Below are 26,777 nucleotides of genomic sequence, written 5' to 3'. Positions count from 1 at the left end.
TTCACACTTGAATCTGTAGAAAAGGTAAAGAACACACTCTCAGCACTGCAGAAATCAAATTACATCAGTGAGCTACATGCAGGAGCTACAGATATTCTGTATGCTGATAAAGTAGCTGCGGTGTATGTCTGAACATAAGGTGCAGCGAGTGTCCTCTCATCCCTCCTGACTAAGCACTTTTGCAGACGTGTCATAGATAGTAGCCATAATGAATAGTGCCTTATATTAGAGTTGGCTATGCATACTACACAGATTTTTCACTCTTAACACATCCCCAGATCCTCAGCTGGCCCTGAGCCACAGCCTGTACACCCCTCACTGATACCTGTTTGTGTTGCATTAGCTCCACAAACATCTTTTCTGTGCACATGAACAGCCCACAATGCAGGAATCACTAAAGCCAGCCGATGATCAGCTGCTGGACTGCTCATTTGCAAGAGACACGGTACCAGACATTAGCTGTTAGCTAGTTAGCAACAAACAGCATATCTGTGGGAGTGTGTCTGTGTTCAGCTCAGCCTGTGATGGATCTCACAGCTCATCATAAACTCTGTGATTTCCATCCAGACTCTCTCCTTTTACCCTCTTCTGTAAAAACTGATGGAAACCTCCAGTAGACCAACAGCAGATGACCTCAGCGTTCCTGAAACGAGGGAGTTAACGATGTAGAAGGCGGAATTCCATCAACGAGCCACTGTGTGTAGGTTTTTAAACATTTCTGACTGCTCGTGGGAGGTAAATTGCGAATGAATGGACCAAGTTGGGGGAAGTTGTGTCATCAGAATAATTGTATTATTGTAATCACATAAAAAATGTCTTGATTCATCATCTTACAGCATCAATCTGCCTCAGAATAACTGAAAGTGGCTTATTTTCTTTGTCTAAAGCAAGTCGCATGTAAAATGTGTGTATAAAGGTCAGCGAGCAGCAGCACACTCTGATAGCGTGGAGTATGGTTTGATGACGCCGTGGACGAGAGAGGACGGCCTCTTCGCCAGCATATACTGCAGCCCATCTTCGCTTCTCAAGCTATATACTATGATTGATGTCATTTGGTGCCATCAGTGACAGCTTAATTTGGTGTAGAGTATGGGCCTGCTGAATGGAAAAAGCAACTTAAATGGAGCTAAATCCTTCACAAACAGATGTGAGCCAGATGTTACCGCCACAGAGACCCCCAAGATGGATTTACCAGTAGACCAACTGTAGAGGCTGCATGATCTGGATGTGCATGTGTGTAATCAAAGGAGAAACGGCACGTGCGGGCCGTTGTGCCATCAAGCAAGATTAAAGCAGTGTTTTATCACGTCGACTGCATAAATGCATCTAAATATGTACTGTAGCTTCATCCACTGCTCAATCTGTGTCTGTGTGCGTTTATCTGGAATCTCACAGCAAAGAACTGACATTTATCACTTCATTATCGCTGCGCTTTTTGACCAAAAACAGCAGACAGATTGACTCAGTGAAGCTTTATTTGGAATCAGATATGCATAACAATTAAGAAAAAGACATGATTTCAATAGTGGCCCAACCCTTATGGTGGTCATCTGCACAGATCTTTTACAAAAAGAAAAGAAAAGACATGAAATAAAGACATTAAACATGGTCAGAGAGCACTGTGCTTCCAAAGAGGGACGAGATCAGCTAAAAAGAATCAGAGTGTAGCCGTATATAGAAAAAGACTATTGCCAAAAGGATCAAATATGGATAAAAAGACATGAAGGTCAAATGATCACGTTACCATAAACAGAAGTCATTATTTATATGAGCATTATTTATTGCTTCAGATATTTGCATTTAAAGAACAGCCTGTACCTAAAATTCACTTAATAATACAATACAACTGGTGTGCTCCATAAACTTATTAAATAGTGGCAGGCCGCACAGAAGGCATAAAGTCACATGAGTAGATCACATTCATATTTTAATCTTCTACCCAAACAGACAGCGGGCTCGGGTTCAAAGTGTTCCTGCAGAAGACTGCAAAAACGTGCTCTGCTGAGGTGAGCGTGGTGCATGCAGCCTCCATGGACAAAGTTTGACTTCACATGGTCTTTAGGTGAATTTAAAAGCACTTTAACTTGGAGTTACTCCACTAAATACAGTTACTCGCATTCTTGATGAGGGTTAGATTAAAGAGAAGATTGAAGCAGTCGTGTCTGTACGGTGAATAATGAAGCCAGGAAACACTTTATTTTAAGTTATTTTTTTAATCAATTATCAGCTGAAGCTAACCCTTATTTGACTGCAGTGACTGGACGCTGCCTGTTGCAGCAGCTGAATTTTGATGTAATTTTTTATCAACACAAACAGCGACATTATAACTTTCACAGTAAACTCAACACTTTCTTAAGTTGCATCATGTTTAGTGTTCTCATGCTTTCGCTAGCATCGCTGCAAGGAGTGATGCTTCACCTTGTGCACCTTTTGGTCAAATTGAGAGAAAAAACCCCTAATAAAGAAAAGGAAATACAACAGACTTGTTTTTATTAAAAAAAATTGCTTTCATGTCTTCAAGAATATCAACTGATGTTATTTGTCACAAGCTAGCTGCTAGCTGTTTATTAGCATTTGTATTAGTAGCATATCGGCTCTTTATTAGTCATTATAAATCACTTATTAATTCCTTATTCTGCATGACTGTATCCTACAACTACTAAATCAAGAGTTTTTCCTTCAAAAAACATCCTAATTACTGCTTAAGTATCCTTACTTAAGCTGTTGTACATCAATATTTAATAACCTAACCCGAACCCATAATAACTCTAACTCTGTGACCTCCAGATTAAGGCAATAAAAAACTGCTTTATTATGACTAATAAAGAGCCAGTTTGAATATATGAAATATGAATGTGTGTACCTTAATATAAAGCATTAAAACTTCCTCTGGCTCTTCTATCATTTCTCTCTCCCATCAATTTAACTCATGCCATCACAACAAGGAATGTGGTGCAATGCAGTTAACCGCTACGTTCAAGCTAATGCTACGTCTTAACCTACATATACAGAAGCTGGTGCAATGGGACGCTGGCTCTGTATGTATGTATTAAACAGATAAAAGAGATACAAAGTGTGTATGAGTAAACTTTAAAGGAGCTGGTACAGAGTCAGGCTAGCTGTTTCTCCATTTCCAGATTTTATGCTAAGCTAACTGTCATCTGGCCGTACCTCCATTTTTAGTGCACTAACGTGAGAGTGGTGTCAGTTCTCGTTTAAGTCTGGTCAAAGACACATATTTTCCCGAAAGTCAAAGTATTACTTTGATGGAATTACCTGTTTTCAGTCTTTAGGCTAAGCTAAAATAAGCTAAGCTAAGCTAAGATAAGCTAACCATCATGTAGCTGCACATCCATATTTAGTGTACAGACATGAGTGTGGTATCAATCTTCTCACTTGAGCCTCTTCAAAGACACATACAAGCATATTTCCCCAAAAGTATTCCCTTGATGGAATTACCTGTTTCCAGTCTTTGTGCTAAGCTAAGCTAACAGTTTGCTTCATTCATTTACTGTACAGACATGACAGTGGTATTAGTCTTCTCTCGGTGAGAAAGCAAATAAGTGTATTTCACAAAATACTCTGACATTCAGTTACAAATTCGTATTAATACTCGATCTCACATCTTTCCCTGAAACCCAAAAAATTACAGATCACGTGGTTGTGATATTGATCAAAACGCAATAACCTGGTCATTGTGGCTTTCTGTCTCTCGGATGGGCCTGATGAGCTCACGTCAGTCTCTGAACTACAGCAGCTACTCTAAGTTATGACAAAAAAGTGATCCTGCTCAAAGCATCCACATATTTTCAAGAATACTGGCATCAAAGCTTATAGAAACAACTGACCTAAAAAACAAAATGTCTTAAAAAAGCTTCGTATATCCTGTCAAAACTGCTAAAGCTCAAGCTCATTTCTCAATATCCGCTCAATGAAGCACTAGACTAGAGTAACACTGTGTTGCTGTATATGCATAACATAGAAGCTAACCTTACTGGCTTAGCGGTGCTCTCTAAAAGCAGGGCATATATACAAGTTCCTTAAACTACCTACAGACATACAGGATTCTGGAAACAGAAGCTGCCACAATCACTTTAGCTTGAAATCTGTCCCCATTTAATCTCCACATAAACAGAAAAATTAGATTTATGGAAAACCGGCTGTTCAAAATTGAGAAAAAAGTAGCAAAAGAACAAAAAAGAGAAAAAGATTTCATGAAAAGTTGGAAAAAAAAAGGGCCTCCAAAAAGGAACTGCAGGAGATTTCAGTGCATTCATTACGAGTTATCAGACTCTGAAGGCAACACATTTAGCATGGCTATTCATCTGCTTATATAACAAGGAAGCAAGGGTCCATGTGCCTGGGCCCAGCCTCGCACACCTGGACCTCCGGCCCATTTGTACAAAGGTAAAAGCCGCTTTTGAGTAATAACACAGTAAAAATGTTGTTTTGCATAGCATTTGGCCTTGCTGTACCGTCACCTACTGTACACTCAAAAGGAAAATAGAAATGCCAAATGCTAAAGGTTTTAAAATATCAGGATTTGGCAGAAACTCATCAGTGACTGGAGTTCTGAAATGAGATAAATCAAACTGTCTTTGAGGGAAAGTCGTATATCACACATGTACAAACTCAAGGCAAACATGGCAACATTTTCCTGAAGCAACAGACATGCAATGTTATCCAATGACCTAAAAAAACACACCTATGATACAAGGGCTAAGTGCTTGGCATTCGTTTTGATTGCGTTCCAGTTATGAAATCCTGAAGTGGCTGTCAGGAGGATGAATGACCCGAATCGCAAAGCTTACACGGCTCCTTTGATCACTGGTTCCCTATTGAGATACGTGGCCCAGTACACCAGGTTGAAGGTCCCAAACAGCACCGGGAACACTATCCTGGCCATCTTGTCAATCTTGCTCACGCTGTTGTAAGTCTTTTTGGGGTCCGGGGCCTTGGTTTCGGAGGGTTTGAGCTGTACAGCCGTGCTGTTTGAAATGGTAGCGATGGACGCGTCCTTCGTGAGGTTGGTTGTATAATTCACACCAGCTGAACAGGTGTTGTTGGGCTTTTTCGACAGAGCCAAAGGGTCCTTCTTCTGTGGGGAGAAAGAAACACACTGATTGAGTGAACACACAATTTGGACCAAGACAGGTGCTGCACATTCATTGAGCGTAATAAAAAGGTCTGGGTCCCCACAGTCTTTTATCAACACCCACACCGACAGTAGATACCTTGGGCTGTTGGGCCTCCAGCGCCTTCTTCCCATCCCAGGCCCAGCTCCTCTTGGTGAAGTAGTTCACTGTGGCAAACTCAATGAGGGCGGAGAAGACGAAGGCATAGCACACCGCGATGAACCAGTCCATGGCGGTAGCGTAAGCCACTTTAGGCAGCGAGTTTCGAGCACTGATGCTGAGAGTGGTCATAGTGAGCACCGTGGTCACACCTGGTGGTGGAGAGAACTGGGTCACTTTTGCAAACCAGACCAACTATTCTGTTTTTTTCCACCAGATTAAGTCAGAGCAAAAGGAGGGCGCATTTCAGAGCATTATAGACAACAATGCAGCAGCACCACCGTGCATGCATGGTTTCATTGGTTTCACATTTCAGACATAATCGCATGTTGAGCACAAAATTAACACATCAGATTGAAATCTTTGCAGCCGTTCAACAGGTTTATTCCTACAGCATCTACACAGTGTGAAATCATGGGTAATGATGGGTCCGTCTTCTCCAAACTCACCAAAGACGGTCCGCGCTGGCACGGACTCCCTGTTGAGCCAAAAGGAAACCTGCGACAGGATTACAGTCATGAAGCAAGGCATGTAGGTCTGGATGACAAAGTAGCCGATCTTCCTCTTCAGGTAAAAGTGAGCCATCATCACCGTGTATTGACCTGTGGCAAACAGCAGAACAAAAGAGGAGGAAATGCTCAGAGGATTTTAGTTTTTAGACCCGTCTGAAAACATAATCCTGACTGAATAGAAGAGGGGATACGCTGTAATAATGAAGGATATTTTGTAGGACAAATCTGACCTGCGGACAGCGAGAATGAAAGCTATTAATGGACTGCACCAGTGTTCATCGTTCACCTTCATTACCACAAACACAAGCGCTGTTTATTTACCATCAAGCACACACACATATCGTCCTGCTGCTGTAAAAATTCACCAAGCACCGAACGCGTAATAATCCGCATCTTAAAATAGTCTCCAAAAAACAGAATGCGTTATTTACTGCTGTTTGAGTAACGTTTGCTGAAACTACAGCTGTTTTAAGAAATGACACAGACGATGAACCAACATTCTTCTGGTTTTGCTCTTTTCATGGAATTTACTGACAACAAAAATCAATCTTACTGAAAAATTTAGCTACGAAACTGCTGATTTGTGTCATGTTTCGGCATTTGAGCGGGTTAAATAAAGATACACCCTTTTGTTTACAGTTGACTGAGTTTACACTCCAGAGAACAGACGGTTTAGGATTAGGAATAGTATATAATCTATCTGGAATCTAATTGATAAGTAAATAATACAAACAAATAAGGGTCTTAGGTGTGCACCCCAGCTGATGGCCGACGTTCATGGAGACTGGGACAGTGTTGATGTACCTGACCAGGGGGATTCCTCCCTCTGAGACCCCTTCTAAGACTCGTTTTTTATGTTTTTTGTGCATTGAAAATCTGTTTTGGAGAGTGTTGTTTCCACTTCCTTCAGTCCTCGGCGGCTATTATTAAAGACTAGAGTAAACTGTTCTTCACAACCTCCAGGCCAGACCTCTGAACACGAAAGTGTGAGCTAAATTACTGAAAAAACAGGTTGGTGGGGAAATCTTCAGATCCTGTTAATCAACTGAAGATTGTATTTGAAGGATTTTTTTTCTCAAAAATCCTGTCGAGCCATGGAGTCTGATAAACTATAGAAAATCCACAGATGACTGCTGCTTTCTCCTGGCAAAATCGGATTTTTCTGTCTCACTAATCCCTTGTCACAATCTGCATCCTGTATATCTCTCTCGCTCTCCCTCTGTCTCTCTCTCTCTCTCTCTTTCTATGTGTGTATGTGTGTGTGTGTGTGTGTGTGTGTGTGTGTGTGTGCAGCAGACAGTCCATCCCATTCTGTCAGGCCGGGCCACTCTTGATTGGTGACATACATCCTTGCCTGCCTGAGCTCGAACACTAAAACAGACCTGGATCAGCGGTGATTACAAGCAAGGTGCACAGATGACTGAGGCGGAGGGGGGTTGAGAGGGGCTGGAGGAAAAGTTTGGATGGTCCGTGCAATGCGGCGACAAGCACCATGTCTTTAATGAAAGGGGCACCTGTGCTGCCTTTGCTCCGAGGACTACTGGCCTGCAGCCGCGCTCCGCGCCGGCACGACTGGACAAACCCCGCTCTGATCTGACCGCCTGCCGGGCTCCGAAGTGGATGGAAATCTCCAAGGCGTGAAAATGCGGTTGTGGTGGATTTTACTGTTTGGTTTTTGGAGCGTCTGCGGGGAACTGCCATTCATAGCGGAGAACAACGCGGCTATGTTGGTCAACTGGTGAGTTCAGATGAAAACCATCTGTTGAGCTCTGCCGCTTCCTGTTTTGATCTGAAAGCGCCGATGTGTGTGATGTGATGAAATGACAAGGTTTGCTGTCATCAGTTCAATTCCTGTGCCTATATTTTCATCCTCTTCAGCTTAACCTGGCAGGTCAAAGGTCACATGCACCCAGTGTGAGCCCTTTGCCGAGCTATTCTTGGCTTGTTAAAGAAGGTTTGTACCTCAGATTAGCAATGCTAATTAAGGCTGTGCTGGCTGAGTGTGTCTGAGCAGTGCGGGGGGGGGGTTCAGACTTACATACAGCGACCTGTGCGTTAATCTGAACTTGTTGAGCGTTTTGAGCACTGTTGGATTTTCTCCTGCCCCTTCGTGGCACACTTAGCTTTACACATTTGGTTCTGATGCATTATCTTTCCCGGCACATGCAGGATAAAGCAGCTAACTCTATATACATTACAGCTATAGGAACCCCCCCATCATAAACTCACCAGCAACAAGCAGCAGAAATGTATTATCATACTTCTTTACATAACAGAATTAAGCAGATGCCACTCGCCCCCCCTCGTGTCTCCGCCACAGCAGCCAATCCCTGAGCTGTGACGTCACTCAGTAAAAGCACAACTGATGGGCCTGCATACGGATTAACCCTACAGACCCAATGGCTCAGACCACGGATAAGTGATTTTTTTTTTTTTTTTTTGCCCCCTCTTTCTCTTCTCTGGCTGCCCCAGAGACAGCTGGCTATGTGTGGGAGGCATTCTCAAATCCTTGTGATTCATTCATTGTCTCTATCCAGCTTGATTTGAAAAAAAATTCTTCTCACAGCATCTTTGGATGGCACACACTGTAATAACACAGAGCTGAATAATAGGGTTGAAGTGGGGGCTTAACGTCCCCGCTCCGGCCTGAAGCTACTGTACGATCGGTGTTGTAAGGCAGGAAATAAGTGAGCGCTGTAAGATAACGGGGGGATTAGGACACATGAATTCCAGCTAAGGTGTAGATGTGTATGATAGAAAGGTTCGGGGTGGCCGTATACGCTGAACACGCATATCTGTCTTTTTAAATAACAGCTGCTGGGAGACGTAAAGTCAATCATTGGCTCTGACCCAGTACACGAGGCCCCCTCCTCAATGGATAGATCCTGTCAAGCCAATCAACATCTCTCTGACCCATCAGTCATTATGCTGCTAAAGCAGGACATGATGGCGCCTTCAAAAGCCAAGCATCCCTCCGGCACTGCCAAAAAGAAAGACGAGGGAGAACAAAGACAGAGAGCAGAAGTCGGGATTCAGGTATTTGCCGAATTTACAAGAGAGGATGAATAATTAATAATTTGTCATAGACAGGGTTTCAAAAAGTTAGTAAAGTTTCTTCAAACTCAACAACTCACAAAGTGAGTCTGTTGACGTTCTTCTGGGGCAACAAAAGTTCAAATTTCACTCCAAACTTTTAATGAACATCTTGTGAATGAAGTTATATTTACTACAAATCTGTGTTTTATGTATTAATGTCATTCCCATGGATCACGACCACTTTATGGATTGCAGGAACGTTGCACATTGTCAAAGGGTCGTCATGTTGTCCTCACAAAACAAATAGCCTTATATAGTTACATATATAGCTAAACTACAGTGTATATATAGAGTTTGTAGTTTCATTTATTAGTTCTCAGCTCCAGTCAAAATAATGAGGGGCCCCCCACAGAAATCTTTCCCAGGGGCCCTTGTTGTCTAGAGCTGGCCTGAACAGGTCATCTTTAATCTGAGGCCTGGTCGTCCGGGGTCACGTGGCAGTTCTCCCTCACCTCGGCTGGTGTAGATGTCCTCCGTCCCTGCAGTCTGACCAATGAGATGATACTGATTGAGCCGAGAGCCTTCCTCCGCCACCACCACTGACTTGGCCGCTCCCTGAGTCCACGTGTAGACCACCTCCGAGACCGGATACGCATCTGAGAAAACAAGACCGGATAACACACAATTAGTCCGGACTGGAAACCAGTAGTTTGAATTTCTCTGTTTAAAGTCTCTTTTAAGTACTGATCGTTCTGTTCTTAGGCAACATGAGGCTGTTCAATAACTACATGTCACAGATTTACTATAGTATTATATTTTACTGAGATTCATTAATTCATTTACAGTTATCTGAGAGAAGTATCCTCTTGACCATATCTACAGAAAGCTTCAGGATTAACTAAGAAAGAGGACTTTCTATTTGCAACTTTTACAGCAAACATTTCCTCTAGAAGGTTTGCAAAGTTGCAGCACATCTATCAGTAATAATGTTATTCAGATCCAGTAGATCAATAGATCAGTAAGATGTCCACAGTCTTTCACTGGTGCTAAAGCAGCAGACAGGAGTTGGGTGGCAGGAGCTCAGGTGTTTTGGAGGGTTGGACATTAATTGCAGGGTTGCTGGTTCAGTTTCTTCTGAAAGTCACTGTGGATAAAGGCTTCTGCCGGTTGAAGGTAATGTAATATCATGTGGTGGATCAAAAAAAAAAGCTCATTAGATCATTTCCTGAACAGCAGTGAAGTGAAAATGAGTCCTTCCCGTCGGCCCGGAAAGGTGCATGTTCTGTGTTTTCTGTCCATGTTCTCTGTGAGCTTTTGTTGTTACTTCCTCTCAAGCAAAGACGAGTTTGATGAATGACATTTTACGTGATTGCGATTATGTAAGAGTTGCCCTTTTTTGGTCATGTTAGTTTTCAGGTACAGGTGCTCGTATTTAGCTCCCCCGTGAACTCTGTTATCATAAAAACCCTTCAGCAGATCCGATAAGCAGATAAACTCGGTTATTTCTGCCGTCCTGTAGTCCTTCAAATTTGACAAGCCACTAAGGTCACTTTATTCCTCTCAGCTTGTCAAAGCAGGAAAATGGAAAGCAGAGTCCCTGGGCACGCTCATCTCATCAGATCTAAGATCGATGGCAGGAATAAGCAGGTTCTGGATACACAGATGACACTTTTTAGCTCTTTTTATGGGATTTGCTGACAAAAAACTACAGTAAGACATACATTCACACCAGCTTTCTCATTTAAGGAGTGTTTTTCAGTGGTGTTGACACAGTGAAGACAGTCAGTGGGCAGAACTAATGATTGATAGTCCTCATATACACCTCGCAGGACGTTCTGGTCACATATAATCCAGCTGTGGCAGAATCTGAAGCCTCGGTCAGATGCTGCGAGCTGCTGTCGTGTTGGCGTTACCGTGCGGCTCGACTTTAAGACGTTACGAGGTAAGAAACGTGGTGAAGCTGAGATACAACGCTTGACCTCTCATCCACTTTGCTTCATTACGCAGAGATTAACTTGGTGTCGCTGTTAAGAGCTCGTGTTTGGATCTGATGTAATCAGTGTGAGCGTATCACAATACACAGATGTTACTAATGGTGTGATGTTAGCTGCGAATGTTGGCACAGTCTGAGAGATTGCCTCGAATGATTCTGGGCCCGCTCACCAGGGTTGACCTTTGACCTTTGGAATTAATGGCTTGTTTACTGTTGAGCGTGAAGCACAGCTGATAGCCCTCCATGTGATTCAAATGCATTTCTGAACGCACACAGTCAGTCGTTCATACAACAAGCAAGCCAAGCAAGCTCGCTCAAACTGTGCTGGAGTACAAACTGCACACACAGATACACTAAATCTGTGTGTGTGTGTGTGTGTGTGTGTGTGTGTGTGTGTGTGTGTGTGTGTGTGTCAATCGTACTGCAGTGTCCAATCTAACAGAATTGCACTAATCCAGCAACTGCAGTGTTAGAAGACTTCACAGCAATTGAGATTGACCCCAGTCAACCAGTCTGTGGATTATCGTCTCAGAGACACTCCGCATTGTCTCAAGTGAGTCTTTGTAGAACTGCGTCACACGAGCGGCCGGTTTCTTGTTTTCTTTTGTGGCTTTAGTTATTTCCTGTTTTATGTTGAAAGAGTTTCTCCTCATGTGCCGTGCTTTGCTTTACTTCCTGCCTTTGTCTCATTCCTGCACTTGCGATTGCGGATTAGCTTCACCTGTCCCTCGTTAGCCGTCCCTCCGTTGTGTATTTAGTCAGCGTGCTGTCCCTCTTTCAGATGGCAGCTCGTCAGCGTCTCTTCTCTTATCCTGCATTTGCTTCCTGCCTGTGTTACACTGGTTTGTTCTTAGTTTGGTCATTTGTATTTCGTCTTTGTTTTTTGGGTTTTGCTGCTGCCTGCTCCTGCAGTTTTTTTGCATTTGCATTTGACATTACTCACATTTTATGAACAAAGAACGGCCCAAAAAAAATCCCTGACAATTAAGCTCCTTCTCCTCCTCATGAATTTGTCTACACTTGAGCAGTCCAGAGAGCTTGTCTGTAGATCAAGACTGCATATCGCACGTGGGAAGATAAAAGATGCGTTACGTAATGGCTTAGCCAGCCATCACTTAAAAATGAATTTAAACCAGCGTAATCAAAGACGGAGGCTCACAGTTTGGTTACATGTGTTGCTGTTGTCTTCTGAACAAGCAGCAAAAAAGAGGGTTTTGTGTGTTACAAGAACCCGATCTGAGCCGTACTTTAACATCGTTGACACCTACCAAAATGTCAAGACTGTCTCCCATACTGTAAACTCTAGAGTGTCCTCTTGTAGGCAACACTCACTTCAAGGTTACCATTAAGTTGAAGAAGATATCCAACATTTATTATATGCCAGCCTTTTACAGGTGTGAAAACAAGACTCCAGGAAGTCATTGCCTCCACCCATCAGTCCCGCACCTGATCCTGTAAAACCATGAACTTCAGTTTCTATTCGAATTAAAAGAAGAAGAAACACACGTTAGTTGTGGAGGTGGACTTTGTTACCTTTGGACAGATCCAGGCTAGCTGCTAAAGTGAACTGAACTTCCTGTGGATTGAAACAACAAATATCACAAACTGAAGCGTTTCAGTCAGCATCAACGTCCATTTTTAACAACTCTTACAGAATAATCCACTGCTCTACTGTCAATCCGTTTCTGTCACAGCTCTTTTAAGGTTGCAAGCAGGGCCATGGATTGGTCGCATCCACATTAACATCCATTCTTCCTTTAATTAGGGTTTACCTATCAGCATTGCTGTACTCTGGAAATAATGTATGCTGATCCTATTATGTTAAGTCACTGACATTTCTGGAGAATCCCTGATATCAAACGCCTCCTGGTCCTTGGCAGCTGTGGTTAGATAATATAATTCTAATACAAAGAAGTCTCCTGTCATATGTGACCTTTAGCTGACAGGCACGCTTGTAATGTTCAGGACATAGAAGAGCATACTTAGCATACCGATACTGCTGCAAGTCCTCCTGAGGAGAAGGTACAATAACCGCGAAGACGTGCATGCACTAAGATCTAAACCTGCACGATGGAGAAAATTTGCTTTTTATAGAGAATCGGTATCAAACGGGTGGAAATCTCTGCTCCTTTGTTTTATTGGCGTTCAGGACAAAGTGGTTTACAAGCCGAAGTGAATGCGGGCACTTTGTGAATTTGCAGCGCACAGCTTTTTCCCACGTCCCTGACTTATTTCAGCTCTTTCTCCTGCTGTGTGCCCTTTTGGTAATTTCCTCCATTCCCCCACAGGCTATTACAGAGCACTTCTCAGCCACTAGTTAAAGCTGCCTTTACTCCAGCTGCTGGAAATCATGATATATGTCTTATATTCCCGGCCAAGAGACACGTGGGTAGGAATACAGCACAACACACAAATAACACGCTAATATGAACCAGGATGCGAGTTAAAATGAGAAATGACCTATTAGACTTATTGAGTCAACAGACAGTCTGTCTGAAAATGAGATAATCAGTCTTTTTTTGCTTTCTATTTGCATTTCAGGTCATTCAGCTCCTCCTCTATTCATTTGTGGTATGCAAGCAATTATTTCAACTATGACTTAAAAGGGCTGCAAGACCACAAATGCAAATTGGCACTTTACTACAATATTATCTGAATTAATGAAGGCTAGAACAGCCACAGAAAGGCTTACAAAACCTACAAATATTAAAACAGGCTAGAGAGGACGGAAATAAATCCATGTTAAGTTTCCACTGCTGACTTGATGCAGGGAATAAAACACATTTCATGGTTGGTGTCTCCTAAAATCCAGTCAGCACATTACTAAAAACAGAGAGAACCAGAATATATTTGTGATTCTGTCGGTGTGTGTTCAGTCAGAGGTATAAATCATGTTTTAAATTTCAAGAAAATAGCAGTTAAACACATGAACAATGGTGCAGTTTATAAGAGTTTACCAACTACCAACTCGCGTCTTTTTGAGTCTTTCTCCTTTCACTGAATGCTGCTGTTTGGTTTCTTCTCCCACTGCCATTTTCCTTTAACTTCAGCTTTATTGCCTGTGATTTCTGCCTTTTTTTGCCTAAATTTAGACGAGAAGATTGGCGCCACTTTCATATTTGTTCATTAAATATGAAGCTGCAGCCAGATGTTTGTCTTAGCTTAGCATAAAGACTGAAAGCAGGGTTAAACCGCTGCATAGCTAAGAAATATAAACTCAGCGCACAATGTCTTAACCCTTCAGTTTATGTACAGACTAAACAAATCAAGATATAATTTGCTAAATAGTGAGCTTTGGAAGTGCTGGGCTAACTGTTTCCCCCTAATTCCAGTTTTTACGCTAGGCTAAGCTAACGTCTCTTGGCTGTAAACTGAGTCGATCTTTTGGTCCAGAAAGAAATGAAGAAAGTGAGGAAGTGTGAAGGTGGATAAGGCAAATGGAGCAAAACTATAGAGAAAATCATGTGTTGAAAGATTAAATTGGGGCTTTCTAACGTTAGCATGGCAAGAAAGTCGAGATGGACAACTGAAAAGATGGCTGACTGTGTGACTTGAGAGAGCTGCTGCCAGAAATTAAGTGTAAGAAAGGGAACAAAAAGCACCTAGCGACAGCGCTCTGCGTGCTACCTTCACACCAACACAGCTAACGTCAGTGTATTTACATGATTCAAACACTTTCCATCCATCATTCACTTCCTCTAAACTGTGCCAAAGCCGCGACTGCGTACTGTCCCCGACTGCTTCGATCTACGGTGAAAGACTCCTGAGGCGGAGAGGCTGATGATAGTGGCGCTCAGTCCCCGAGAGGTGATTAACACAAGAGCAAAGGACAGGTCTGCTGAAAGCCTTGAGCTCATGGGTGAGTGCTGTCCATTAGGTCAAAGGATTAGCTAGGGTTAATGGAGCCGGAGGAAACAGGATATACTGCGCCGCGCTAACTTTTACCGCTGACAGCCTCGCACTGGCTGCGCTCTTACTGTGACGTGAGGTTTCTAAAACCTTTTTATGATCAACAACATACTTCTGATTCTCAAGTTAGCGTCCTATAGTTTCTGTTGGACGCTGCTTGTTCTCTCACCTCTGCTGTAATAATAATAATACTCAGCTTACGAAGGCTAGAAATGAAGATTTGAGGTCAAATTCTGAGATATATAAACCTAATATATCATCATATCAGTGCTGTTGTTGGGCTCAGCTATGCTTTTTTAAAGTGTTTTTTGATATTTCATCTATTTATTCATGTATTTCTGACCAGTTACATGTATAGCTTTTAAGCCTTTCATGTTTTACACTTTGTGATTAACAGAAAAAAGTAGCACAAATCTTAAATACACTTCCAGAAAACTGGCAAAAGAATATCTGAATTAACACACATTTCCATCCATGATTGTGATTTATTCTTTGCCACATTTTGATTTTTGGCTTTTTTTACACACAAATTGAAAATTCACATGAAAGCAGGTGGGTGGAAACGTAATTAGTGTGTTTTCTTTCCTCTCCTGTTAACGGTGTGTGTATTTGTTGAGCTGCTGCATACCATCGAGCTTGCCGGGATCAATAAAGTTGTATTTAATCGAAGTATCTCAGTCACCTGTTACCTCAGCTACACCGAATCTACAGGACGCCTGGTGAAGACCTGTATTTAAACTGCATAATTAAATCAAGACAGGTTTTGACTTTCCGGGCTGCCTGATAAGTTAATGAACATCAGATGCGCCAAGTATGCAAATGCCAGTGGAGCCCCAGTTAGTTGCTTTGATTATCCCTGTCCTCGGGCTCAGCTGGGGGTTGAGGTGGTGTGGGAGTGGCTAAATGTCAGGACACCAAGCGTGGAGATAACCCTCCATACGTCAGAGGCAGGGAAGACCTCAAGTGTTAATCTTAAGCCGACACGATCGGAGCTCCCCAGGTATTTTTGTACCTCTGGAGGTGTGTGAGGCGAACTAACTAGCTTAGGAGTCAAAAGGAGGGCTGGGCATGAGCCACAAATGTGGTTTAGCTGTGCATGTGCAAGGCATAGGATTGGATTTTTAAAGGTTACCTTGGTGGTAAATGTAGGTTTGGTGTGTGCGTCTCATGCTGCTTCCACTTTGTGTGTTTCAAATATTTCCCATTAAATGTAGCTGAGGCAGTGAAGGATGCAGGAGAGCAGCCCTGACATGTTGATTAATGGCTTAATCAGGAGCAGTGTGTCAGTGTCTACATGGCTATCTCCTGCACCGCCGCCACAACAATAGCTTTGCACCTGAGGGACACAGGCTGTCAAACACACCCAGGTACATCCATCCCCACATCTCCTGCATGGATAAAGATGTCAAAACTACATGCGACTTCCCTCACCGGTGACCTCAGGTATTTTTAGAAAGATTTGGGAACACTTTCAGAGCTCATGTGTCTCTGGTGCCTCGGCTGCTGACAGGAAACATGTACACTGCACCTTTTCCTGCATTATTTAATGCTGTTACTCACTGTGTGTGTTTGCTTATGGGCATGTTTACTCACAGCTTCCAAATTTAAGGGGACAAGCATGGGCGTCCATTGGGAAATCCTCCAGCTGCATGGGGCATTCAGCTGAAATAGTGAGTCTGAAAGAAAATTCACGCAGGTCACATCATCATCATCATCATCATCATCATCATCATGAACACCATTTTCACAAATTAACGTCTCCTAATATCATAAATAATTTGTTTCATTTGGGTTGTGCTTCATGTTGTATGCAGCCATAAACCAATTAAAATCACAGTCTGTCTTCATTAGTGTGTCTCAGACAGTTAACAGCACCGTCAAATGTAATTTTCCCAGCACAGAGCAATAAGCAACTGAGCCACCAGAGGGAACCAACATGACACCTAACTGGGAAGAATGATGCAACTGCATGGACAAAAATGAGCTTGAGAATTATTTGAGAAGCAGGATTATGTTGTGGAGGAAGGCTGCCACCTGTCTGTGGAACCGCAATAAAGCTCAAATGAAAGCTTTATTGGAAACAAAGCACAAAACAAATGAGTTCATGCCGTGGGTGTAACGTGTGAACGCTCACACAGGGGGGCAGAGTGTGAGCTGATGCTGCCCTCTGCTGGACACACTGATAATGGCCACAGCTGCTGTCGTCACCATGAGAAATTATAGTGTATCACGTATGTATGCCAACAGACAAAATGTGACACTGACTGACTGACTGACTGACTGACTGACTGACTGACATTTAGATACTCTACAATATCACACTGCAATACTGGTAATACCAAGAGATACTTGTACTTCACTGGAGTGTTTACATTCTCTGCTCCGCTCTGCTTCTGCAGGAAGAGAAATCCTGTATTTTTACAGCTAGATTCAAGAGTGACTCTGCAGATTGAGATTCAACACATAAACCACGCAACCATCTTTGAAAATATGAGATGTTGCCGTAAGATTAAAAAACCCTGAACAAGCACCAACCCGCTGACGGGTCAGTCAGCACAAACTCAAGCTGTGCAGCCGAGTATTGTTCAAACACACAGAGCTTTAGTTCCAGCAGGGACACCCACGTTTCCCAAGATACCAAATGTGTAAGGGAAAATTTAAGGTTAATTCGTAGGAAATAATGCACAAGAAATCTGTAATATTTCTGTTTGATGGACGGCGCAGCCATGGAGTTCAGTGTAAACATCATAAAGCTTAAATGAAGAGCTGGACCGAGCTCATATGATGCTGTCAGAGTGTGTATGAAGTAGTTAAAACAGCTTCACTCACCATGACCTGACAGCAGTAACAGTAATATAAAATGCTCTATAACAAACTGCAGTAAGATACCACTTTGATCATTGTGCATAATTAGCTGATAACACTTTTACTTCACATTTGTGTGTTTAAGTAAAAATTGAAGTGTTGGCACACATCTACCACCACTCATAGCACCTTCTACTATATCATTCTAATAAAATGCATAAATAAGATAGAAATTGGCCACAGAGGAAGAATTTCTGGATATTAAAGGCCATCTGCTGTCTCAGCTGTTTCAGTCAAAATATTCCCCACATCAATGCACACCAGCCTGGATATGTGAGGGAGAGCAGAAGCAGTGATGAGTCTGGAAGTCACTGCATTATACTGATCCGGGGATATTACAGAGCACAACATTATACTGTGTAATAATCAGTCTTTGCTTACCGGCTCATTCACTGAGTCTCTGTTTTGGCCTCCATCACTCTCTAGTGGACAATTATGCAAAGCTCAGATGAGGAATTGAGATTTTGTGCTTTGCATACAAAGAGTCCTTCTGATATTTATCTTGATTTCTTATTCCAGAACATGTTGCGTGTCTCAATTACAGAGCATGAGAGACAGTGTTTGACTGACTGATCAGCCGATTTATTCATTGAAAGTAATGACAGTATGAAAGCATCTCCAGTTGAGTAACGAGAAAGACCACAGTGATGTTCTGCTTCAGTCAGGTGGTTTTCTTGTTTCTTTGAGATGAATTACCAGCATAAAGTGTGTCATTATCAAAGTTCAGGATGATGTTCAGCTCATCAGGTCAGTGCAGCTCTGACATTTTCTGACTTTACAGTGAATGACTTTAATTATATGTACTAATAAATCATAATGACCATTAAGGACAGTGCAGACCAGCAGATGAATTAGCAGCTAAAAAGCTAAACAGCTGACGTCATTAGTATTACACACAGGTGCATATTATGCTTTAGATTCGTAGGAATTCACTGTGATCTGCTGTGAAACACACCGTTCAGTACGGCCGCACTGCCTGGATCGAAACTGCGCCTTTCCTCCGAGAGATGTTTTCCCGCTACGCTAGCTGGGGCACTTGTTCTGCAAACAACCAGTGTAGGAGAGTAATGCATGCATAAAATGTTCCTCTAATAACCTTGTTGCCAGAACACAAAAGCATTAACGGGCCATCGTGAGGCCATTTCTAATGGCTTGTAGTGTGAGCAAATGTACTGCAGATTTGCAGCAATTTCAAAGGCAGTGGATCAATAGTCATTTTTGACATGCACCCACGTCCATTTCCTCCAACTTCCTCTATTGTTATTTGATTTGGAGGATTTGTTGTCCTGATAGGATGGTGATAGTGATGTGAAAGTGGATGTAAATGAGATGCTTCTATCTAGGATATAGCATTGTTTTCTACTGTGATGTATTGCTCTCAAATAGCACCCATAAACCTTTCTAAGTACTAATAATGGATGGATTAGACTCATTTGAGTAGAAAAAACAACTCAAAGTGACTTTTAGGAGACAGAAAATGCAAAGTGATGAACTTCCCGTAGCAGCTCATACGACCACACGTGGCTATAATACACGAAATGGGAACTGTGATTGAGAGCAATAAGCAGGAGAGGACGCGCTGTCCTCCTGTCAAAGTAAAGGTTTGTGTGATGTGGTGACACAGTTATTGGTGGAGGATGACGGCGTGAGGAGGAGGAGGAGGAGGAGGAGGAGGAGGAGGAGGACTGAAACACCCAGTTCCCCTGGTCAGAGCGCTGGGTCAAAGCAAACATTTGGAGCTCCTCTGACCTCCAGTTACAGTATGAGGACAACATGATGACGCATCGATGCACCACTGAGACATGTAGTACGAGTGTGTGGGCTGTATCAGTGCAGCGGGGGTCTTAAAAACCATTACCAAAGATGTGTTACAGGCTGATGGATGTTTTAGTCATCACTCCTCTCGTAATTGGATTACACAACATTTCCAAGCCGCGCTCATCAGCTCTCACAATTCAAAGTTTTCCTGTAAGACGGACCGGAAAAGAAACGTTTATCCGGCCGCAGCCTGAAGCGCGATCAAAGGTCAGCCGTACCTCATGGTGTAGAGCAGAGTCCCATCGTCTTTCAGCCGCAGGAGCTTGTTAGGAGTAGTCATATTGTGCGCGATGGATTTCTTCCCGTTGAGGAAGAAGGTGTCCGGAGTCCAGATGTTACTGGCCAGGAGATTATTCAGGGGAAGCATCTCCATCGGGCCCTTAAAGCAAAGTCGTTCGTCTTTCCAGCTTTGACGGAAGAACACGTCAATGGTGTACTCCTACAGAAAAAATAACACTTAAATTACAACTAAAACACATATTAATTGACAACAGTGTGACAATGTGTGGAGTCAGACACAGTTTTATTTGTTCATGCTATGTCACGAACTATAAGGATGCCAGTTAGGTAGAATCAGCCGTGACGCACTGAACGTGGATGCGATGTAAAGCTGAAATATGTAAGGCTTTAGGTCAGACAATCACTTTTTTAATACAGCTGTACTGTGGTTTACTCTCAATTTCAATCTCACATAATGGCCTGTAAAAGAAACCTGAAAGTACTCAGTGCATTTCAGTGGGTTTTTACAACATGTTTATAGATACAGAGCTGTGTTATGTGAAGAAATCCATGCTGCTTTAAGCTTCTTACCATTTCGGTGTCAGACACTGGACCAAAGCTCGTGACAAAGATGTTGGTTTTGATCTCTGTCACCTTTTCTATAAGAACAGACAGAACATTGTGAGCCTTTACAGCAGATTCATATCTTACATTACTGTTCAGAGCCACATCTGTTCTACATGTTCATGCAGGTTTTTGCTTTCTGTGAAGTTCGACATAAAACTGAGGGCCTTCTTTCAAAGAGGAAGGGTTGATTTTAATATTCAATATATGAACATTTTAAGGGTCCTAAACTCAACAACTTAACTTCACGGCATATGTTTTGATCAGACATATGTTGGTAGTTATTTAGAACGAATCTGAATTACGCTGGGACTTTATTTTGCATTCAGTGACACGCTCCAGATGCATGCAGCATGTCCTGAACAGCCTGCAGCTATCACAGTGGCCTCTGGACAAACTCCTGCAGGACCAGTGTGAAGCAGCACACGGTGACCTTAAAGCACAAAACTTCTACTTTAATGGGGCCAAAGGGAGTTTATAATGATTTAAAGGTGTTTAATCATCTAAATACTGTACTGTTTCATGAAGCATTGCAATCTTAAAATTGCAGAGAGGTAGCAGAGAAACATTTTCTTTGCTTATTGTATTAACAGATTCAGAGTCTTTTCATTTCTCTGTTGTGATGAGAAGTTCTCAGTCTTTCATATTTTGACCTGCATCCACTGAGAACAAAGGAGCTGCTGTTTAATACCAGGAGTAATGGCTTTCTCAAGGTCACGCCAGCACACTGTGTGCGTCGGCGTGCATCATAGTGCCATTAAATCATACTTAGAGGAGATGTTAGCAGCTGACGATAAAGGCTTCATAAACACAGACACATCCTCTGGTCTGGAATGAGCAGAAGACGGATGCTGCGGCGCAGAGCATCATTCACTGCGTGGACTGACGGGCTGCGATCTCTCACAGAGAGCGATCGACAGAAGCTCAGCATCTTTTAGCGATATCCAAAAGTCCACAGCTTTCTGTGTTAGCTGTTAGAAAGGCAAGACCCCAAGACATTTTCCTAATGACATAATCAGTTCTCACCTAGCATGCATGAGACCGTTTTAATTAGCAGACTGGCAGAGGTGTTGAGGTTTCTGTTTGAAGTGCTTTTACCTCCCAGTCCAGGGCGGAGTCTGTTGTCATAACCGTCCAGCAGTCCGTCCAGGATGCGAGTGAAGATGGTGATGTTGTCGTTTAATTCAGCCTCTTTGGGAGTTCCAGTTACATCCTGGGAGAGGCTGCATGTGAGAGCATTTTCAGATAAAGACTTCAGAGGGACGCAAAGTAGAAAAAGGCAAAACTCAGCTAATCTACTTCCAAATGAGTTCAAGTGAACACAAAAATTATCTCAAGAGATTATCACAGAATGTTAACGAAGAGCCGAACTGCTGAAAGCGAGTCAGTTCCTTACCTCAGACGGCAGGTGATGCTCACAAGCAAGACACAGACCCACAGACGTCTCATTGCAAAGCTGTAGCACATTCCATCGCCCATCCCTGCAACGAGACGTCCTCACATGCTCAAAACTACAGTAACTGTCTTCTTCACCTGCACTGTTGACGGGCTGGTTTCATCTCAAATTAAGTCGATATTAAAAGATTAAGAAGATTAAGATTAAGAAGATGTATTTATTGTGTAGCCTCCGAGCAGTTTCACAATGGAAGCTAAAAAGTCAATCTGAAATAATACAGTCATCTCATTATAAACAGGTTCATGGTTTAATGCAATCAGCTTTTACAGGCATGGACTGGAATCTAGTAATATTCAGCCCCGGCTGCATGCGTTTGGCTGTAAAGTGATCAGCAAATCTTTATCAGGTGCACAAATATCAGAAACAAATGCACAGTGTCATGATACCCAATGCAGCTTCTCCAGCATTCTGCCTTTTTTAACACTACTGGACAATGAGGACCACATCTGCCGGACCTGCACGTGCTGTCTGAATGACAAAAGGCTGATAATGCAAAGTTCCTCTTTTTTTAAATCTTTACACTTGCAAATAGTGCAAATAATGTCTTTGCCGGAGCCTCTCCTCGCCCACCCAGCTTACTGCAATCTAACGCTCTGGAGAAGTTGAGTTCTGCCTGAGCTGAGCCTTATCCTCCACCGCTGGATCTCCAAGGTGTGACCTGCCTCTGCTGTACCTCCACAGTCACATCTGTAATCCCGCAATCCTCTCTGCACCTCCTGCAGCTGGACCCCGCACGCACAGTGAATCCCCTCAGTGTGGCGGTGACTGTACGCCCCCTGCGCCGCAGCCCCTTCATTCACGACTCACTCGCGCACTCGCATCCCCTCCAGTTTCCCTTCAGCAGCACGGAAAAGTGTGACTACCCCTCTTCCTCCGGCTTGCATCACCGCCACCGTCCCCGGTTCTCTAAGTCTACAGCTCTCCCGGTGCAGGTCCTCTCCAGCAGCACACCTCCGGTACACACTTCTGTATCCTGCCCCCCCTCCAAAGCCCCCACGTCCCACTACATCTCGCTGCGCGCCGGCCTGTAGCAACGCTCTGCTGCACAGCCGCAGTTACCAAAGCTTACCACACAAGACGATGCGCAGTCAAACTTCTCCCAGATATCTCACACGCAGATTGCACTGTTTAGTGTTTGGCATCAATTCTGAAGAACGTCACCTCCATCCGCGCACGAGGATTGCATTTTGGAGAGAGAGAGAGAGAGAGAGAGAGAGAGAGAGAGAGAGAGAGAGAGAGAGAGAGAGAGAGAGAGAGAAAAGATGTGGACTAATTTCACTGTCAGCGAGGTTTATTTCGCCCAAGAGCGATTAAAAGGTTGGCAGCGAAAAAATAAAGGCTTCCCAACACTTCTGCTGACTGACCATCCTTCAGTTTGGTCTCCGAGGAGCCGCGAGCACACAGCAAGATTTGCAAAAAATCCGATAGAGTATCCAAAGGCGAGGTGCAATGCAAATAGAGTTTGGTGGCGAATTAAATGGAGGAGCGTGCAGTGCGGCCAGGAAGGCAGGAGGATGCACAGTGGTGAGCGGCCAGTGAGTGGAGGAGAGATGGGGAGGCAGATAAGGGAGGGGGTGACAAGATGAGAGAGAGAGAGAGAGAGAGAGAGAGAGAGAGAGAGAGAGAGAGAGAGAGAGAGAGAGAGAAACAATACAAAGTATCAGTAGTAACAATGACAACCATCAGAGGGATCTCCACAACAACATAAACCTCTGAAGAGCCTTCATGATCTTCTTATGATGTTTTACCTGCAAACTATAATATAATATAATATAATATAATATAATATAATATAATATAATATAATATAATATAATATAATATAATATAAAGATGCACAGTCTGTGTCTTATTGTACTGGTGCAACAAACTTCCCACACAAACGATACTCATGACAGGTGTGTCAGTGATGAACCACTGTGGTTCTTTAACAGCCGTTTAGTGTTATACACAACATGCAGTGCAGAGCTGCAGCGATTAATCGATTAGTTCTCAACTATCACATTAATCAGCAGCTTTTCTGATGATCGGTTTGAGTCATAAATGTGGATATTTTCTGGTTCTTTACTCTGTGATGTCAGCTGAATGTCTTTGGGTTGTGGACTAAACAAGACATTTGAGGGCGTCATCTTGGGGAAATGCAGACATTTCTCACCTTTGATACTTTGCAAAATCAGCTCCCAAACTGTACATCGAGGAGGTGGCAGGTGGTTAAATTGAGTTACTGACTGTGTGGAGAGCAGCACTGATCAGGATCAGCCTGATACTGTCTGTATTAAGACGTTGGGGTATGTGACCAATCAGAAAACATTACTGTGATGCTCCCCTCTTTCGCTGTGGTGAGGTCCTGGTATGGTGAAAACTGATCTTCTAAGATTTAGAGACCCACAGACTCGACTGAACAGAACTAATTTGTTCCTCAGTCTGTCAAACTGTTAAATCAGTGTTTGGCTTTAACACTGAATGTTAAAGGAAGCGATGATGCTGATGCACTGCAGTCACTTATACGCAGTGTCTGATGTAATATATGTTGTAGTTTCAGAATATTGTGCAAAATATGATATTGAAATGAAGTCAAATAAACTGAGTTATAGAAATTTACACACTTATACACTCTCTTTGTTATAGCTACAGACTCATACACAGCAATGATCCCAATGATATGGAGAACACTGGTTATTGTTATGGCACAATCCGGTGGTGAGTCACCATTGTTGTGTTTCCTTTTGGTAAAACTACTTTATAAAAACTAAGTTTTTTCCCACATTTAGTGCAGCCTATTGTGGTCCTGACTTACAACCTGAAAAAACAGAGTCCTGATTGCAGGAGGAGACAGATGTGACACACGTCTGCCATCAGCACAAATATAACTCTGCGGTATATTTTATCATTCTGCATTCATATCCAGCAGGATTAGGGTCAACTCACTTCCAGCTGAGTCAGATATAGAGGTGGATTTCTTTTAAATTTTAGAGTTGTTTATGAAGCTGGAGCGCCTTTATGAATTTGGACTCAAGGTGAAAGCCTTCTGGTACTGTTGTTTCCTGACAGTGTGGATTCAGAAACAAGCCTCCAGCTGGAGTCAGAGGCAGGCGAAGGGAACACTGTATTGACACGGCAAGTAATTCCTCCTTCTTTTGTATTTACAGGAATGCTGTTGATGGGAACAAAAAGCTGTACGCCATCTATGACACGAGGTAAGCATAACTCCCTACGGTTATATAAAAAGCAGAGGGGTGTTAACTCTGAAATGTAGAGAAAGACCAGCATCTGATGAAGACATGGAAGGAGAAATGTGTTGGGAAGAGTCCAGTTCAAGGACCCCCTGCAGTTATACTGAGCCTCTTCCACTACAGCAAGTCCTGTCGCAAGCTGAAAGAGCTTCATGAAATCTTCACAGGAACAACTTAAATTGGGTGAAGCATTTCACACCAGATCCAAAGGTTCTTTCACACCTCTGCTGCCAAGAATCAAGACGAAACTCACAAGCTTCTCAGGATTAGACGATATAGACAATAGTAGACCTCTGAGGGCCCAAATGGGTTTTAGTACATGTATCCCTCCACTGATCTTTGCCATTCCTCACACCTGAAAACATCTGAACAGCAGTCAGATCATTTCTCATCTCGCAACATGTCATAGATCGGGTGTTTTTCATCTAACCACCGGGGCTGTGCGGGCATTTCAGACACCCAGAGGCGCTCTTGGGTTGAACACAATCTGATATCGCTGTTGGTGTTGTTCCTCCAATCCTGTTATGTTGCTCCAGGACCATCATCGCAACTGACCGGAAAGATACGATGGGAGAAGTTAGCCTTTAGCCTAGTTGGTTAGCCTAAGGTTAACATTGTGAAGGGTTTTATTTCAACACAAACCGAACCTGGTCGTTTGGATGTCTGAACATAACCAAGTAGTTTTGTTGCCTAAAACTAGCCAAGTAGTGTTCGCTTAACGTAACCAAGGAGTGTTAACTAATCCTAGCCAAGTAGTTTTGTTGCCTAAATGTTACCAAACTGTGTCAGAAAACTGTAAAATAAAAAAGGAAAGAAAAGAAAAGAAAATGTATAAATAACATCAAACTCACAAGTTCCACACTGGACATGAACCCCTGTCATCAAAGTGAGGTCCTGGTCTTAAACCAGTCCCCATGTGGACTTTGATCATGATGGTCCTGGAGCAACATTAATTAAAAATTGTAGGAACAACATCAACACAGTGATACCATAGAAACCCTCTGGACACTTGGGCTGCTTGTGTGTCCCTTTGCTGTGATGTTAGAGCCAAAATAAACCATGGAGGTGTCTCATTAGGACACACAGAGTTGATCTAATGGTTTCAGAAGAGGACTGGAGCCCTCCTGCCGGACATCTCAATAACCGAAGTGAACTCCTGCCCAGTCTGAGACCCTCGGTCCAGGACAGCCGCGTGCATCGTCTGCTATATACAGTCTGTCACGTGAGCTTTAATGATAACCTCGCGCGCACTGACATGAAGTCATATTCCAAACTGCTAACTGACTCTGTGAGGGATTACTTCCAACCTGGGCTTCGAACCTGTGGATTTGCACACGTAAAAGTGCGATGATGGATATCTGACGAACACTTTTTAGTCTGGCTGCGAGCTAACCGGCGACGGGCTGAGGGAGGCTGACCGGAGGATGGAGACACGGAGCGGCAGCCTGCGCGAGGCTTCACGGCTCCGCTGCCGTATGGATGCATCTGACAGCCGAGTAAACGCGCCCCTGCCTCACGAGGCATGTTCGCGCAGGCTGCGCCAGCGGTAGACATGATGTGGAAGAAGCCTTACCTGATTTAGGGGAGCTCGGGGGGCGCGAGCGAGAGCACCGGGGCTTCTTCATTCAGTCTTTTAGCTGCACGCCGGACATCACCCCTCCACCCAGACGCCGCACGCGGGATGTGGGGACCCCGGAAAACAGGGCTCTTTGACATCCTCCCACTGCCGCTGGCCGTGGCAGTGATGTGCTGTGCCCAGAGGTGAGTCTGGGGGTTAAAGCCGGACAGGAGTGTGGGTCTCCGTCCTCAGGAAGTCTT

At 43.3% G+C, this 26,777-nt stretch overlaps 2 protein-coding genes across 10 annotated transcripts in view; one reads left to right on the top strand and one right to left on the bottom strand.

Moving 5' to 3' along the window:
- Window positions 1-1,457: 1,457 nt before the first annotated feature.
- gabra5 (gamma-aminobutyric acid type A receptor subunit alpha5) lies at window positions 1,458-26,613 on the bottom strand. Of its 6 annotated transcripts, XM_070960940.1 has the most exons (11): window positions 23,091-23,278; window positions 22,796-22,873; window positions 21,667-21,751; window positions 21,369-21,493; window positions 20,238-20,305; window positions 19,646-19,866; window positions 16,338-16,420; window positions 9,355-9,498; window positions 5,744-5,896; window positions 5,235-5,446; window positions 1,458-5,098 (listed from the first exon to the last, which is right to left on the bottom strand). In XM_070960940.1, exons 3-11 carry the CDS (start codon window positions 21,747-21,749, stop codon window positions 4,808-4,810), a joined length of 1,380 nt encoding a protein of 459 aa, XP_070817041.1. In that variant the 5' UTR covers window positions 21,750-21,751; window positions 22,796-22,873; window positions 23,091-23,278; the 3' UTR covers window positions 1,458-4,807. The 6 variants fall into 6 exon arrangements, with proteins under 6 accessions (XP_070817041.1, XP_070817038.1, XP_070817039.1 ...); XM_070960937.1 differs by lacking the exons at window positions 22,796-22,873; window positions 23,091-23,278 and adding an exon at window positions 26,533-26,613; XM_070960938.1 differs by having other exon boundaries at window positions 22,796-23,263.
- The window catches only part of gabrb3 (gamma-aminobutyric acid type A receptor subunit beta3), a 44,886-nt gene continuing 25,149 nt past the window's right edge, over window positions 7,041-26,777 (top strand). For 2 of the 4 annotated variants that reach the window (XM_070960936.1, XM_070960933.1), the window contains exon 1: window positions 26,141-26,720. In XM_070960936.1, the coding sequence (XP_070817037.1) occupies window positions 26,641-26,720 (80 nt within the window). In that variant the 5' untranslated portion in view covers window positions 26,141-26,640. Of the gene's footprint in view, window positions 7,545-24,875; window positions 24,924-26,140; window positions 26,721-26,777 lie in introns of those variants that run through there. The other 2 variants (XM_070960932.1, XM_070960935.1) reach the window with 2 other exon arrangements.

The sequence above is a fragment of the Chaetodon trifascialis genome, chromosome 4, assembly GCF_039877785.1.
Source record: "Chaetodon trifascialis isolate fChaTrf1 chromosome 4, fChaTrf1.hap1, whole genome shotgun sequence".
NCBI classification, from domain to species: Eukaryota; Metazoa; Chordata; class Actinopteri; order Chaetodontiformes; family Chaetodontidae; genus Chaetodon; species Chaetodon trifascialis.
Note: the sequence above shows the minus strand (reverse complement) of the source record. Positions and strands in the feature narration are given on the sequence as shown.